Below are 16,821 nucleotides of genomic sequence, written 5' to 3'. Positions count from 1 at the left end.
TATGGCTGAACATTGAGTCTTTAAAACTTTTAATTTTGCTGGTGGTTCTCATCAAGAAAATAGGAAACAGGATACAGCAGCGGAGCGGTCATGTCAGTCCATCCCTCCATTCCCATCAGGAACACCGCAAATCAAGACCAGCCATCCTCATGGTTTTAATCACTCTCCTCTTTATTAGGAGTTGGGCGAGTCACCGCCAGCACTGTCACACACCAAGTACCCAGAAATTTTCATTAAGGGAATTCCTAGAAATATTTTAAATGCCTTTTTTTTTTTTTTTTTTTTTTTTTTCCTTTCTCAGAACAGATATTTTTGAGAAGCCACGCAAGGTATTTATAGTAAAAGGCCAAGCTTGCATGGAAGATTTAAAGGTTTAAATGTAGAAGGGCTGTGTCAATGGGTTGGGACCCCCCCCTTGTAGGATGGATGTGGGGAATCCTGGTAAAGGAAGGCAGTGAGTCCACACTTTGGAAACATGGTGTATGAGTTTGGGATGAAAAAAGGGACACCGTCACGGTCTTTCAACATTAAAATGGCTGTTGGAGAGGGACAACATTAAATTGGGTCGACTGAGTCCAATCGAGCAATTGGCTTCTTTTGCAACCGGGGACATTCAGGTCGGGCAGCAGGGGAAACCCAAAACCGCTCCGGCTCTGGGGATGGAGGCAGTGGGGACGGGCAGCCTCCGGCACTGCTGGATTTCCCCCTCCCTGGGACGGGGTGGGGGGCGGGCGGTTAAGAAAAACGCCAGACAGACATCTGCCAAGGACAGGCTGGACCAGGAAAGTCCAAACACAGTGAGGGGCATCTGCAGCCCCGGGAGCAGCTCAGCCTCTGGCCCCTGTCTCCCCACCCCACGGGGTGACAGCCGGGTTCGGCAGCACACCCGCACCCCCCAGGACCCGTCTCTCCCTCCTCGGGGCAGCCTCGCAGGCTGCATCGGCCCCCAGCTTCACCTCAAAGCAGGAGACAAGGTGGCTTCTCCCCATCTCGCCCTGCTCTGGCTTTCCAAGGGCTGCGTTGGCATCCCCATGCCCTGCGGGAGGAGTGCCCGGCTACCGTGCCGCGGGAGAGAGGGACGGGGCTTGATGCTGCTCTGGGTGATGGAAAAGTGGCCGCGATCCACTGGGGAATGGGGGAACGGGACAGAGCAAGACACTGTCATCAATTAACTAGCTTGCCCAGAGGTATATACAGAGCCAGCAGCCAAAGGGAGGGTCTGCGAGTCCTGACCCCCCCCCCTGCTCCAACCCTCGAGCCCACGGCCGAGGCCGGCGCTGGCTGCTCGCTGCCCTAGACGTGAACCCCCGCGGGCGCTTGGCAAAGGGAAGACTGAATTTTCCAAGCCCCAGGGCCAATGTCTGCCTGCGAGCAGCCGGCTGCTTATCTGTTCATCCATCTGCTTCTGCTGGTGCCACCTGCGTGGTAGGGGAGCGGGTAGGTGGGAGCTGGAGACCGGAGCCAGGAGCAATCCCTGCTCCCCAGCTGCTGCTCCTTCTGCCTCTGCTCCTGCCGGGCCAGCAAGCACTGCAGCTCCTCCTGGTCCTTGAACGGGTTCCTGCCGTAGTCGCGGCGGATCCAGGCGCGGTACTGCCAGGACAAAGCCAAAAGAGGTTGTCAGGGTCAGCGGGGGCTGAGACACCCCCAACTTGAGAGCCGGGGCTCGCACCAGCGCCGGTGGAAAGCAGCGAGCTGAGCGGGGGCGATGCCCGCTGCATCCCAGCCGAGGCCGAGGCCGGGGGATCCCCAGCCGCAGCCAGCAAGCAGAAAGATCCCAGTTTCGCAGGAGCCCACGTGCCACGCAACACGATCACGTCATATGAGAGATGCGACGGTTTCCCCCCAACCGAGCGCTCCCCGCATCCCCACCCAGCCCAGCACAGATGGACCCAGCGAGCTGGCAGCATCCTCAGCTTCTCATGCCGGCTGCAGCCGGGACAGCAGCTTTATTTACTTTTCTTTGCCAAGAAGCTGCTGTTGTTCCTTGTGTGCCCAAATTCCTGTAAGAAAAGCTTTCCCGCGCTTTCTCCTCGCCGTGGCAGCACGGGGACAGGCTGCACTCGTTGCCACAAGCCGCACGGCCAAGTCGGCTCTTTCACGCTGAGGCAGGTTTGTTTGCAGAGCATCTTGCTCGCCGTTGGGCGGTTTTGGGGGTGCCTCTCGATCCCCCCACATCGCTGCAGCCAGTTCCAAAGGCTGCTCCGGTGGCAGGAGCGTGCCAGCGGCCGGGGGCCAGCTGGCAGCAGGCTGAGGTCCGGAGATGGCTGGGAAGCGAGAGATGGTCCGTAAAAATGCTTCCCGCTACTGCTGGGATGAGAAACGGCCAGACAGGCCCAGACTGCAGCGCCTGAAAGCGTGGGCAGGGGTGGGCAGCTCTGCCGAGACCCGCCGTGCCAGCTGCCCGGTGCTCACGGGGAGCTGGCAGGGTTTTGCCATCTTCCAAAGTAGCTGGGAACCAGCTGCTCCAGCAAGTAGGACTTACTAGGATGAGTGGTAGGAACACGCCCAGCAATACCAAACACCTTCTTACAAAAAGGATGGAGGGCACGGAGTTGGAAATGCAAAACCTGTGGGTTCAAAGGGTCCGGAGAGGGACCGAGCATCAGAGTCCCGGCACGGGGTAGCACTGGGACAGGCATGGGGTGCAGCTGGGGGAACCAGAAGGAGAGGGCAGGCAGCCCCCCCCACGAGCTGCCCAGCCTCGGCATCCCCAGGGCGAGATGCCTCTGCAACAGCTCCGGCTTCCCGGGGTGCCGCAGCGGCACCCCACGGCCGGGAGCCACCGAGCTCACCCCAAAGGTGCAGGATGCACGACAGCGGGACGGGCAGCTCAGCCCTGTCCTGCCGGGGCTGCCACAGGCACGGGGGCCATGAGGAGCAAGAGGAGAAAATCTGAGACTGACCCTGGTGGCATCCCCCCCCCCCGCCTCCTGCAGCCAGGGAAAGTCAGCTCGGCCAGAGGGGATTTCCACTGGGAATGTCTGGATTTCCCAAATCCACTCCCTCAGACAGCGGGACTGACCACAGCTGCTGCGCGCTCGCCGCCTGCAAGCAGGAAGACCCCTTGTTCGGGGTGGACCCCAAGAACCAAGCCTGATTTCCTTGCCAAGAAAACAACCCTTGGGTGGTGACTTCCAAAGGATTTGGGATAGGATCTGGGGCAAGCATCCATGCCCGCTGCTCATGGGGAGAACATCCCTTCCATGCAAACCATCCGGAGGGATGAAGGTCCATGGGGAGACCAGCCTGGTCACCCAGGCTCGGCACCCACCGAGGCTCAGCACCCACCGCCCAGCCTCAGAGCCGGATCCCACCATCCAGCAAAGGAGGGAAGGAGCCGGCGGGAGGCCGGGGGAAGCACCCTTCTGCTGCTGCCAGGCGTTTCCTTTTAAAGCCAGAGCAAGAAGTGGTTACAGCCCGTTTCCTCCAGTGCTGACCACTAACCCGCTGCCCTCCTCCTCTCTCCTGGGGTCAGGAGCATCCATCCCATCTGGGACGGCACCGGGGCAGGAGAAAGGAAGCCTGGCCGGAGTTCGCCAGCACCTGGGAGGACCTTGGGGCACGGAGGGACAGGTCCATCACCTGAATGCCCATCTGTGCCCTCTCTCACATCCATGCTGTCTTTTCTGCGCTCACTTACTTCCTTTTCTAACTTTACCCGTCATCCTGCTGCTGCTCTTGGTCTTTTCCTTCCTTCTTTATCCATCTAGCCCTGCTAAGCACCATTTGCCAGCTCGAAACCCCAGCTGCACGCTTGATGCGTTCTTCCTGCGGCAAGGGGCCGGCTGGCCAGTCTCACAGAGCATCTTCCCCATTTCTGCCTCCCGGGGTCCCGTCCGAGGTCCCTGCTCCGGATCAAGGAGACTAAGGCACCGAGGGATGCTCACCCGCAGCCCTGAGGAGGAGGTCCCCAGGAGGTCCCCAGAAGGACCGACGTGTTCTTCCCAGGTTTTAACCAACAAGAAATGAGGCTTTTCCTCCTGAGCAGCCTGCCCAGCCCTTATCCATGTCTGCTCCCAAGCACTGCGTTTCCAGATTGCTGCCTGCTGGGATGACAGCTGGGCTAAATGGGGAAATTTAGCGTCTTTTCTATCCTCAGTAAGAGCTGAAGCTCAAGTCACCATACCCTTGTTCCTGCATCCAACCTACACACGCGGAAAACCACCCCAAAGCCACAAACAGGAACAAGGTGTGACCTCCCGCAGCCAAGGTAAGCGAGCCAACTGCTGCTTGGCGCAAAGCAAGGTGCAGGACCCACGTGGCATCGGGTCCCACGGGCTTCTGGCCACACAGGTGAATGCCTATGGTGCCCACCACCCCGTGGGACCCCCAGCCATCCATCTCGTCTGACCTGCCCGCAATTCCATTCCTCTTGCAAAGGCGGAGGATGCAGGGGCGAGCTGGGAGCAGAGCATCGCTGGCTGGGTTGGAGCATCCATCCTGGCTCTTCCCCTTCTTCAAATGCAGCTGTGGGTGAGTAATGGCAGAGCGCTCCCAGCACCCAGCCTTCACTCCCCGGAGCCATGCTGGCTGCAGTCCGCCCACGAGAGCCATCCACAGCTTCCCTCCCCGATGCTGCGATCGTGGGGAACGCAGGGTGTTTCAAGTAAAAGGCGGCTCTTGCTAAGCCCCGCGGCTCAGAACAACACATCCAAGCGCCTCCACCCTTGGCTCTGCCTTTCGTATTTTCAGGGAAATGCTTGCAAAGCCCCCAGCAAAACTCTTGAGGTGATGAAAAAGCAGCAGCTAAGGGAAAGGGAGGAAAGTCTGGTGCCTGCTGAGCCCAGCCTGGATTTTGGGGAGCTGGAGGAATAGCTCAGATGGGGGGGGGGCAGACAGCAAACCCCACATCACGGTCCGTGCTGGGACGCGGCCAGAGCGTGGGAAGGGATGGGGCGAGCCAGCCCAGGCAGGGGAAGCCCCACAGGGAATCTCCAGCGCTGCGCATGTTTTGTAATCCCTTGGACCATTTTCCACCCTCCTCCACGAGCGTTTTTGCAAGCCGGTGATAACGGGGCAGGGCTACGTCCTTCATGTGACAGCGGCTGCCCGCTCCCTCCGGCACCCGGGGAAGGGAACTTGGTGGCAGGGAAGGGGCTGACATTTGGGCCAATGTCACATGCTGTCCCTGCCTCTCCCGGGAGGAGAAAAATCCCCTCGAAGAACTCGGCGCGGCCGGAGGGGCCAGCGGGTCCCCACCGCCGTTTGCCACGGGGCTGTTGCACGATGCTTGTGGCTGCAGTGGATGGGGGGCCTTTGCTTGGGGTCTTGCTTCCAGGGATGGGACCAAGTTTAGGGGTGACGTGGGCTACCAGATGCCTTGTACACATCAAGTTGTGGGTTAGTCTTTCCTTACAGAGGTCCATCCGTGACCTGTGTACCCTCCTGGGGAAGTTTTGGATGCCGGTCCTTTGCTGTGGAACCCAGGGTTGGGCAGAGGAGAAGGGTCTGGTGTGGGAAGCTGGAAGGCAGCCAGGGAGCCAGGTGGGAGCTGTGCTTTTAAAGGCCTTTCCCTTTGCTTTCGAAGGCTTTCCGGGTCAAAAGCGCAACTCTGATCTCTGCAATTAGTGCTCTCCCGATTAAACATGCCACTGTCACTCCCAGCTGCCGGCATCCAGCTCGGCTCAGCTACATCATCCCTCCCCTGCGCAGGATGGGAACCCACCTAGCCAGAGCTTCTACTCTCCTAAAACCTGCTGCTCTGCGTTATTTTGGGGAGGAAACAGGAGAATTCCTCCATCGACACTTGCTCCTGTCTGTCGCCTGCCTCTAAAAGCAGAGGACTTGCTGTCAGAGGAAGCCCAGCCAGATCCAAGCTCTCCCAGACAACCCGAAGCCGCTCGCAAGAGCTTTCCTCCCTCTCCTCTCCCCCTTTCCGCCTCCGGCTCCTGCTGCGTCGTGCTGCATTCCTGGGAACCAGCCCAGCGCCCTTCCCGGGGCTCCCAGGGGGACTTGCTGCTCACCCGTCCCTCCTGCTGTGTCCTGACTGAACTCTCGAGAAAAGCACTGGGCTTTTAAAGGGCTTTTTTAAGCGCACTCGCATAATGTCGAGGCACTTTTTTTTTTTTTTTTTTTTTTTTTTTTGCATGCAAAACCTAAAATCCCCAGGCAATAAATAGCATGCACAAAAGGCCAGCTCAGGCAAACAGCTGGCCCCCGCCATGAGCTGCATGCAAAAGAGGCGTGCGTGTTTGCAAACTCTGCAGACACGTATATAAGGGGACGTCGGCGCGGGACGTACCTCCTGCAGCAAGGTCACCTCGTACTCCTGCAGCTGCTGCTGGAAGCCAAAGTTGGGGCTGACGTAGGACCGCACGGCCTTGGTGGCAGCCAGGCAGCTCTCCCAGCCGAGCTCGGTCACCGTCATGAGGTAAGCCACCAGGACGGTGGTGCTGCGGGAGACCCCAGCCAGGCTGGCGCGGTGCAAGGGAACGGCGTCAGGGAGAGATATTCCCACCGCGGAGGCTGGCGCGGCCCCACAGCAAGGGACGCCCATGGGATGCGTCTTCCCACGGGCACCCCCCTCTCGCTTGGGGGGTTCCCCGGCCGTGGGTTGGGTGGGGGTAAGGAGCCACACGGGCAGGGGGCCACCACTGGTGGTCCCAGGCAGGTGGCTTCCTCCTGTCCCCTCCTCTAGCCTGTCCCACCTCTTCGGATGCTCAGGTTTTCAGCGCACAGACCACCCATCCCCACGGGTCCCGGCAGCGGACGCCTTCCCCTGTCGCCCTTCTGCTGTTCCTTGTCTTTTCTTCCTCCCCACCACAAGCGACGTTCGACATCGAGGACGCTTTTTGGGAGCCCATCCCCACCTCCCAGAGGACCGATGCGAACCGGGGACGCGAGACGGTTATGGCAGCTCTCACCAATGGACGAGGCAGCCTCCACCACCGAGCCGGCATTCGTGGATGAACTTGATGCACTCCTTAAAATGCTGCAGCCTGCAAGGAGAGAGGCAGGGAGGTGAGGACGGGAGGGCTGCCCACACCTGCAAGGCACCCGGCCACACCAGCAGCAGGAGTTGTGCCCCCCCCCACTCCCCACCGGGACTCCCCACCATCCCGGGGCTACCGGCGTGGGGTGGGAGCAGAGATCCTTCCTCTGCCAGACCAAGGCACAGGGGCTGATCTTCATCTGCCAGGAAGGAAATGACCTAGGAGACTTTCCAGGGATTTCCTGCTTCCCAAGGTATCGGGATGGGAGCAGGGCGATGCCATCAGCCAAACCAGCTCAGCGAGGACCCCAGGGAGACAGCCTCCAGGGCAAGGTGTCATCTTGTGCCCAAGGGACATGCACATCCCCACGTCAGAGGTTGTCCTGAGCCATCGGCTCACCCCTAATTCCCAAAAGATGCCAAAAACACCCAGTTCCCTCCAAAGGAAAGATGGCATTTTGCCTGCAGGTCCCAAAATGGTGCAACTCCCTTCCCCTCCTCACCCCAAGCAGCCTCTCCAGCCCCTTCCCAAACAAGGGAGGGCATGGAGAGGTGCCGGTGCCAGGGAGGTAAGGCTCCCAGCAACAACACAGGCTTGTCCCCCAGTAGCTGCCTGCATTCCTGAAAGCATAACCAGTAACTGCCAGCAAGGCAGAGGGAGCACGTTAACCCTAACCGGTGAGTTTTGCAGCAAAACAGGGCAGGGCAGGGAGCCAGGGCTTTCTGGCAGCTCAGCTGCAACGTGCTATGGTGCTTCACTCCTTCTGAGCTGGATGCTCAGCTATATGAGCAGCATCCATCTTTTTGGAGGCATGGAGACCTAGAAAACAGGATAAATAACTCCATATATACTGAGGAGATAGAGGTGGGTGTTCGTGGGAGGGTTATGTGGGCTCCGGTGAGACACATCCCTCCCGCTCATCACCACGCGGGATGCTGGAAGCTGCCGCCGATCCCTCCTGAAGACAGCGAGCATCTCTGAGAGTCCACGCCGAGCCACGTATTCGGCTCCTTGACACGCGTTTGCAATAAACGCTGCCCATTCCTGCTCGCCCTCGCAGCCGCGCTGACCCTTGGGGCAGTTTTGAGGCAGAAAACTTGATCCTAGGTAACTTGGGCTGCCGGTGGACTCCCTGACCACACAGCTCTGGCTTTTTTGGGAGGAGAAGAGGGTCCCTTTGGCACAGCTGAGCCAGAGCCATCCGGCAGCGAACGCGGGAGCCGGCAGAGCCTTCGCTCCGGCGCCGGACTTCCTCTGCCTCCGCGTGATGGGGTGGGCGTGCGCCTGCACAGCCTTCCTGATTTCTCAGAAGCCAAGGCACAAACTACTGCAGAGTTATTCCCCCCCCTCCATGCCCCTCGCCGAGGGATCACTCCCAGCGGGGCTCAAAGCCGGCTTCCCTGCAGGGACAAGGCAGAATCCTCCAAAACCTCCCCCACCCCTGTTAGCCCATCAAAGGGGATGCTCTTCACCTTTTCCTGGAAAGGGGATCGAAGGGGATGATACTTTTCACACTTCCCTGGAAGGGCAGGGCTCAGGCGCCTTCTAAGAAACCAGCCAAGGATGTATTCAGAAATAGCAGAGGGTTCTGCTGCCCGAGGAGAGATGGAGGAGTCTCTGAAGCTGTGGTCATACTAAAAATACTGTGCCTCAGCCCTGGATGATGTCAGTCCATCGCTCCTCGTGGGCTACAGCCATGCTTCCTTCTCAACCACCATAACAAACGGAGCATCGCCATTTGGAAGGGTGTTTCCCTGCCTAAAGCTTGTCCCGGGGGATTTCTCCTCGTCCTACTCATCTTCGCAGAGCAGGCAGCATCCCCCAGGGCCTGCACGTGTTGCCTACACAGGTCCAGGCTCTCCAGATCCCAGTCCTCCATTCCAGCCCCTCGGCTAGGACCAGGAGGGATGCACTTTTCTTGCAAGGACATGATGGTCTCGCCTCGGACTCCCTCAGCACGCTTGCTGCCAGCCTTCTGCCCACTCCATCGCTCTCCCAACCCATCCCAGAGGGAGGGAAGTGAGCACTTCAGCCTCTCCATCCATCCTCACCCACTCCACGGGGGTTTTTTCCCCAGGTAGCCAGCCAGAGGAAAGCTCTCCCCATTCTTTTCCAGCCTCGAAGCGTGGGATCGGGGCATGGAGCCTGGTAATGCTGAGAGCCACTGAGGTCCTGAGTCACAAGCATCTTCTCTGCAGGACACAAAGTTCACCAGGATTGTGAAATCCAAGGCATAAACTGACAAGCAGAAAAAGCAGAAAATAGTTCCTTGAATAAGTCTTCCTTCCGGCAGCCAGCCTTATCTTCTTTTTTTTTTTTTCCTTTTTTTTTTTTTCTCCTTTCAGTAGACATGCCACAAATGCAAAGAAATGTGAGAAGAGAAAAAATAACAACCAAAAAACCCAGCTCTTGCTGAGGCAGGGCTTTCTTGTAAAGCTTCTCTTTCCGCTCAGCGGGAGCATGAGCAAGCAGAATCACACCCGCGGGCACGGCTGCTCCCAAGGATGCTGGAAAACCAGCACCTCTGCAAGTGGGGCTCAGTCCGGTCACTGTGCATGAAGTTTTGATCCTTTTTAGGGCTTGATTGGCGAGAAAAAAATCCCTCGGAGTTGCCTATTTTCTGGTTGCAACGGATGGTTTATGGATGCCCGTCACCCAAAGCAGCAGCGGGGTTCTGCAACCTCCCCAGGGCCAGCAGCACCTGCACCCATCGCACCCCAGCACCGCGCCCCATGAAAGCCTGGGGCTTCCTTGCAGCATCTCTCACCAGCTTCATCTCAAGAACATCATTAAAGGACTTAGAAGTATCTAAGCTTTGTGTGGGGAAAAAAAATGTTGAGTTTAATAAATATTTTATTTCTCTTTCCAAGGAGAATGTCTGGAAGACCAACACAAATCACTGTCTTTGTAAACCAATAAAAAATGCTCCCATTTTCAACCCTGCCCAGTAGAAGAATTCTGAAATTTGATGGAAAATTAAATTTACAGACTGCAAACACACACAGAAACAGATTTTAAGTCCTACAAATGCTATTTACCATCCGAGAATGCACCGCAGCTTCTGTCAAGCTCAGCAATGATATGAAGTTTTCACAGCAGGAATGAACTGAACCTTCATTCTGCAGAATCTGAGCTTTTATTGACCAACAACTACCAACACGCGATGCTGGGAGGCAAAAGGATGGCAAACGACTTACAGGTTTTGACTGGACGAATCTGAGGCCGAGATACAGAGATAGGTCATGTCCTGCAATATAAAGACAGTTGCAGTAATAAGATACCACCGAGAAACACAGAATGCCCCATTTCTCTCTTTTCCCTCTCCCCAGCTGAACCTTCGGTGAAGGGAAAGCCACAATCCACTTTCGGTGCCATCGCCCTGCTCCCCCCGGGTAGGGAGAGCTGTGACGGGTCGCATCCATCCCACCCCGGGCTATTTCCCCCCCATTTCAGCCCAGAGGAGAGACCAGGCTGTGGGGAACCGCTACAATGCTCAGGAGCCCCCCCAAAACTCAGCCACCCCTTTCCTGGAGCCCTGACCGACGAGCCCCATCAGGAAGACGTGTGTGAACACGCACTGATGAAGTCACTCTCATCAATGAGTTATTTCCTCCCGGTCCTTTTAATACACAATAAATCATCCTGCCACATGTTGGCGTAGGTCAGATTACTTTCCTTTCTTTAAAACATCGCTTCCTCGATCCTCCCTGTTCTGAGCTAAAATTAGATCCTTTTCATCTGAGTTTTTGGGGGTTGGGTTTTTTTTTTTTTTTCTTAGTGAAATGGGTGGAAATCCTGCCAGCCAGAGCCGAAACGGCTGAGCACCAGGGATTGCCCCATCTCCATCAGCTCCCTGTGGCATCGCTGCCAAAAGGTCCCCCCTGGGCTGACGCAGCCCAAACCCACGGGCCACTTCCCTCCAGCCCACGGCAAATAGGGAGGCTGGAAAAAGCCAATTATTTAAGGAGGGAAGGGGCAGAGCAGGACAGGCACGGGGATATTTCTGCACTGGAAAGACCCACGTTTCGAGGATGAGCGCGGGCGGGCTTTCCCATGCATCACCTCTCCATCCCATTCATCCTCCCCAGCCCCGTCCCACGCTCGCCCCCGCCATCCCACAGCCTCTCGTGGGACGGGGACGAGGTGCCGCAGCGATGTGCCACTTTCCCTGTGGCGTGCCGGCTGGATGCTCCCCACCCGGAGAAGCTGCCGGAGAGGCCGGGGCAGAGGGGGGGAAAAAAACAGAGCCGCAGGGTTCCTCATCCACATCCCCGGCCAAACCGCGGCTCCCCGGCACGCAGGGGATGGTGGGTGGAGGGGGGAGCTCAGCGGATGGAAGGGGGCCACGCACCGGGCAGGGGCACGGGGACCAGCAAGGTTTTGCGGGGTGAGCCGTGATGGGCTGCGGCTTTCCAAAACCCGGCTGCGCCCTGCCACGCCTGGTGCCAGCCCGATCTCCCCACGGCGAGGAGAACCACCGTGCCAACCAGGGGACCAGCCGAAACGACCCCACTCCTCCCCAAACTCCTGACCCGCACCCCGATCACGGATTAACTGCCGGGCTCCCAGCGGCTTCCCCTTCCCCACGGGGCCGGGTGCCCCCATCCCACCTCAGGGAGCTGGGCCACGCATGGGAACGGTGCTGGGGTTTGCGGTTCCTGACCCAGGGCTGTGATTGACACATTGCTCAACCCACCATACCTTTCCGGTTCCCCTTTCCACCAGCGCGCTGGCTTGCTCCGTGTTGTAAGCTCACCATGCGGTTTGCTATCCGTCTGGCCGTGCCCCGAGCCCTGCCAGACCCCGGCCACTGCCCCTTCTCCAGGCACAAGCTGTTTCTCTGCACCGATTTTACGCAGCCTCCTTCCTTCTCTCTCTCCTTCCTTTCCTCCACGTTACTCAATCCCTTAGCGGGGAAGAGGCTCAAGCTGGTGTTTTGCTGGGGCTCCCTGCCCATCGTGCCCCCGAAGGACGAGAGGTCCTGGCAGTCCCCTTCGCCTTCTGCAGCATCCCAGGATTTGGGAGCTGGCAGCGGGTCCGACACCGGGACGAAGTGCAAATTGCACATGGCCATCGGCTGCAAGATGAGCGGCATGGCCCCAGCATCTCCCGCACGGGGTTGTTCCTCCTGCTGCAGGCTCCACCCGGCCCACCGGTCCGTAGAAGCAGGATTTGTGCCCAAAAGACCTAGCCGGCACCTCCGGCATCAACCCACCGAGCAGCTCCCTCCTGCCTCAGTTTCCCCAACCCACAGCCCGAGGGGTCCGCAGCGCTCCGGCGTCAGCGAGACGGGGGACCACAGGACCGAGCAGGCAAAGCCAGGGCTTTGGAAAGGGAGGTGGGATGGGGTGTGGGGGGGGGGGGGGGTCCTCCAGGTCCTGCTGTGCCCCCCCCCCCCCCCGCACCGCCCCATCGGGGCTGGATGCGGCCCCGGCGCTGCCATCCGCGGGGCTCCGCCGCCCTCTCGCGGTTCTCCCCGCGGCAGCACCCCGCAGCGGGGCTGCGGCTGGACACCTTCACCCGACAAACCATCGAGGAGGGAGGTGGTCGTGTCCCCTAAAACACCCCGCTGCCCTCTCCCCCGAAAGCCAGAGCCGAGCCCCTTTGGGTGCAATTCAACATCGCATGGCGCAAATCGGCGCAAAAAAAAAAAAAAAATAATAAAACCGGCGCAAATCCCAACATTGCTTCTTCCCTCTCTGCCCCACGCCAGGAGAAGGCGGCGTGGGTTCCATCTGCACCTTCCCAGCCCCTGCTCCCCCGGGGTGGTCCCCCAGGTGTCCCCCCCAGCCGGGGAACTCACCTCCAGCACCGGTTTAGCACTGTTGTGGACGGAGAGGATGTGCGTCACCCCGTTCTTCAGCAGGTTTTCCCGGTCCTCAGAGTCTGGAAGCAGGAGCGGCACGTCAGTCATTTGCCCTCCTGGGAAATCCTCTGGACCAAGCACTCACCAGCAACCCGCATCCATCCCCCCCCAGCCCCTTGACCCCCACGCCAGCCTCTTCCCGCTGCCTCTCACCCAGCACGATGCAGGAAAGGAGACATCGCAATGCACCTCTTTCAAAGCAAAATCCTCCTCGGATGCACTGGGTATTCAGCAGGCTCCTGAAGCCACCCCCAGAATCAGAAATTATACTGCTAACTTGGAAAAGGCTGTCGTGTCCTCACTGTTGGGTGAAACCCAAGCTTCACCCTGTTCCCCACGGGACCAGAGGCCCCAGCGAGAAAGCCAGGCGTTGGCCCGCTGTAAATATTGTCTCAGCAAACACAGGAGAGGCTTCCAGCCATGCCAGGGGTTCCCCAGTGCTCCGGCACGGCTGGTGACCGCAGCTCCCCCCAGATGTCCCCTTTCCTGGGCTTGAGCTGCATGGAGTCACTTGCAATTGGGATGGGGCTTTTTGGCGGCTTTGGATCTCCGGAAGATGCCGAGGTCCCCAGCCGGGAGCAGGCACAGGGAGCTCCCGAGGAGAGGGACTCCTCCAGCCCCGCTGGCTGCCCGGGAATTCCACAGCAATGCGGAGGTGGAGCAGGGAAAGGCACTTACCGCGGATGTTCCCGAGGTAAAGGCCTTTGACAACCTGGGAGGTGACAAAAAAGGAGAGAGATTTCAGACAGCGCTGGGCACAACGTGCGTCCGACGTGGCGGGAGCATCGAGCTGCATGCACGGTACCAGCGGGACCAGGGCATCTGGCAGCAAACTCCCCAGGCAACGATAAACCAGGCACCTAATTAACGAATCATCTTCATTTATGAACACCAAAGGCTGAGCCCACTCAAACCGCCAACCCAAACCCCTCCAGGAGCGCAGAGCTCAGCAAAACTCAGCGCAGAAATGGAAGGGGCTTGCCTGTGGTCCTATTGCTATCGGAAAGGCGCTGCTGGGGGCTGGATTCCCCAAAACAGCCCGGCTCATCCCAGCCTCCTCCTTCAAGGTGGGGCTCCAGCGGGAACTCCCCCCCCAGCTCCCCGAGGCAGGCCAGCCCTCCTGCAGCTCGGTTTTGTTTTGCTATTCTCTAGCAACCACCTCTTGCAAATAGTTTCAAAGATTGCCTCCACCAGCTGGGGATAGACAGGCAAAGGCACAGGCTATTTATAATACTTTTCTGGCCAGGATGTTGCAGTAAGTGCTGTCAAGTATGCAAATTTGGCCTCCAACTCGCTGCTGCAGGGTTATGAAGGAGAAAAAAGGGGCAGCTCAGAGTATTTACGGGGTGTAAGAGCCCGCCAGAGCAGTTTCCAGGGACACAGAAAGGAAGAGCTGGTTACCAGTTGGACTTGTTTGCACCTGTCTAGCAGAAAACATCTGGTTTGAGAGGCTGTAGGGAGGGTTTTCAACAGCACTGGGCCACATCCAGCCCGTTTCTACCATTCAGCTGAACCCCAGCCCGCTCCTGGGGTGCAAACACCTGGATTCAGCAAACGTCTGTGCCCAGCACAGCACAAGCTGTTACCACTAGAAGGACGATGCCGAGCCCCGTGTCTCATCAAGTCAAAGCCAGATCCTGCAACACAAACATGTCTGCACCAACCCAGACCCCGGCAAAGGCAGCCGGGGCTCCCCAAGAAGGTTTGGTGGCAGCGGGGAGGCTGTAAAAGCCACTTTGCAGGTCAGGCTGCTTCTGCAGGGGGTGAAACCACAGTGTTAAATCGCACCAGAGCCACGCAGAGAGAATTTGCCCTGATCTGGTCTTTCTGTTGTTGTCTCAGAGTCTAATTTTAAACTGGAGAACACACATACCAAGCGGTTATTTAAGGATACCAAGAGAAATCAATCCCCTCTGCCAGCCCTGGAGTTCAGCTGAGCAACAAGCAGCAGTAAAACCCCACTTCCCCCTTCGGAGCACATGGCTGCCCGGCACAGACACGTCCCGGGGAGGGCAAGGGGAGGAAATTTCCATGCAGGGACCCCCGTGAGCCCTAAGGATGCTCATGCCACAGCCTTACCACCCAAGGGACGAGCATTTAAAGCCAGCTGCCACTTTTCTAACACCCGCAGACACTTAGCTCATCACCTCAGACATAAATCCAGGGATCGCTGTTTAGTTTCTTAATTCCCTTTCTTAAGTGCTTGAAGTTTCAAAGGGGAATGAGAAATGGTTGCATTTAGGGCATCGTGGTAGCCTGGGAATGAGCATCCCCCTGGGCTGCAGAAGAAAGGTCCTGCCCAAGGAGGACGTGCTGGCCAGCATCCCACTGTCCCCCCCCCCAGTACCTTGCTCATTCCAGTCCCCATGGTTTTCCTTTCCTCAGGATCGGGATTCAGGTGGCTTCTCGGTATCCAAGGCTATCTGCAGATAAACACCCCAAAATCCCAGACAGGATGGTGAGATCTGCCTTTCTCCAACAGTGCATCCCTCTGCCAAGAGCAGGAGGAAAGGGAACACGTGCCAGGAGGGCAGCGTACAGAGCCCCAGCAAATTCAGCTCACTTACCGGCTGCAGGCTGCTCCGGCAGGTCTCTGCCGCTGTGCTGACGGGTGAAGGGAATAGAGGAGAGTGGCCGGTGCTGGGCAGGGGAGGATGAAATAAGGATCTGGAGCCCTGGCGAGGCTCAGGTTTCTCTCCCTGGGGCTTTCGCAGCCTTTTGGGGAGGGTGAAGAGATGTTCCTGGGAGGAATGACTCCCTCGTCCCAGCGACGCTCGTCGGGCTTCATCCTGGGATGCTACAGGCTGGTACAAGCCCTGAGCGCAGCAGGATTTCTCTCCTGTTCATGCTAATTCCTCCCAGTCACAGGAACGAGAGCAGAATTGAGAATAAGGCACTTACCTCGAAAACCAGAGCGTGCCGCAAGCGGTGTGCGGCTAATGGAGCATCGAGGATAAGCCCATCTCCCCCTCCCTCCAGGAAGGGAGATAAGAGGAGCTGTAAAACAGCACTGCAATTCCAGCATATGCTTCAAAACATCAATTTTCAAAGCAGATACGCCTAGCAGCTCACCAGCCCCCTCCCAGATCAGTGCTATCAGCCTGCCAGAGGCACGAACAACACAAAGAGCACAGAAAAGCAAACCACGAGCATTGGGGAAAACCCCACAGCCATCGCCACTCCGTGATTCCACCATCCTTATAACATCCTCCTCAGCACCCCGGAGACAAATATTTCACCTGAAGGTGCAGGAAGAGGAGCTCCTCGCTTACCTCCCACCAAATCATCTCAGCCATCTCACCTTAGCAACCTTCCCCAAATTTCTGACTGGAAGGGAAAGGCTGGCCAGCCCCCAGCACAGCAGGCTGTCACAAGTGACTGAGACCCCCCCCAGGCTTTTCTCCACGGCTGCTACATACAGGTGTGGATTTAAAACCACGAGAGTCCTGTAAATCAGGAAAAGAGCAAACTGAAGTCAAAGCTTGTTTTAGTCCTCGGAGGTGTGTTTTTAAACCAAAGGCAGAAGTTTGCCTACAGAAAGCCTACGGGACACACCACATCAGCTGAAAGGAGAAATTTGGCAGGTACAGGCAGAGCAGAGGTGCCAGCTTTCTTAGCTCAGGCCCTGAAAACGTTAAGCCATGAACCAGAACTCGTTCAGACCACTGCGTTTAATAAAAGCTCTGAGATGCTCCCACTAAATGCAGCATTTCTTTCCCTCCCCCAGCTGCAGTCTGAACACCGTCACCTCACACAAGAGGCAAGGCATGAAACACACTTCAGGGGTTCACCTAAACCTGTCCTCAGCTGAACCAGACCTAGTAATTCTCTCTCTTCCTCACTAGAGTCTGCACGGCATACTGGAGCAAGGTCCGCAGCCTGCCCGTGCTGTTGAGAACACGTTCCCTTCACAAGCAGGGCAGACAGACACAGCAGCGTTGATCCTCGCCCCACAACCTGCGGCAGTTTGACTCATGCCGCTGCCTTTTGGAGCGCCGGCACGCTATTTTTGGAGCGGTTACG

General features: G+C 57.9%; 1 protein-coding gene across 6 annotated transcripts; it reads right to left on the bottom strand.

Moving 5' to 3' along the window:
- Positions 1 to 150: 150 nt before the first annotated feature.
- Positions 151 to 15,581, bottom strand: LOC115345484 (dual specificity protein phosphatase 22-A-like). 6 transcript variants are annotated; one of them, XM_030024289.2, is made up of 9 exons: positions 15,366 to 15,575; positions 15,146 to 15,221; positions 13,477 to 13,510; positions 12,736 to 12,818; positions 10,130 to 10,179; positions 6,864 to 6,938; positions 6,242 to 6,413; positions 3,888 to 4,046; positions 151 to 1,590 (listed from the first exon to the last, which is right to left on the bottom strand). In XM_030024289.2, exons 2-9 carry the CDS (start codon positions 15,164 to 15,166, stop codon positions 1,384 to 1,386), a joined length of 801 nt encoding a protein of 266 aa, XP_029880149.1. In that variant the 5' UTR covers positions 15,167 to 15,221; positions 15,366 to 15,575; the 3' UTR covers positions 151 to 1,383. The 6 variants fall into 6 exon arrangements, 5 of the variants coding, with proteins under 5 accessions (XP_029880149.1, XP_029880150.1, XP_029880152.1 ...); XM_030024290.2 differs by having other exon boundaries at positions 3,888 to 4,043; XR_005933161.1 differs by lacking the exon at positions 3,888 to 4,046 and adding an exon at positions 2,766 to 3,045 and having other exon boundaries at positions 1,498 to 2,726; positions 15,366 to 15,573.
- Between the last annotated feature and the right edge of the window lie 1,240 nt (positions 15,582 to 16,821).

Source organism: Aquila chrysaetos, chromosome 9 (genome assembly GCF_900496995.4).
Source record: "Aquila chrysaetos chrysaetos chromosome 9, bAquChr1.4, whole genome shotgun sequence".
In the NCBI taxonomy this organism is placed as follows: Eukaryota; Metazoa; Chordata; class Aves; order Accipitriformes; family Accipitridae; genus Aquila; species Aquila chrysaetos.
This window is presented reverse-complemented; position numbering and strand designations above follow the sequence as displayed.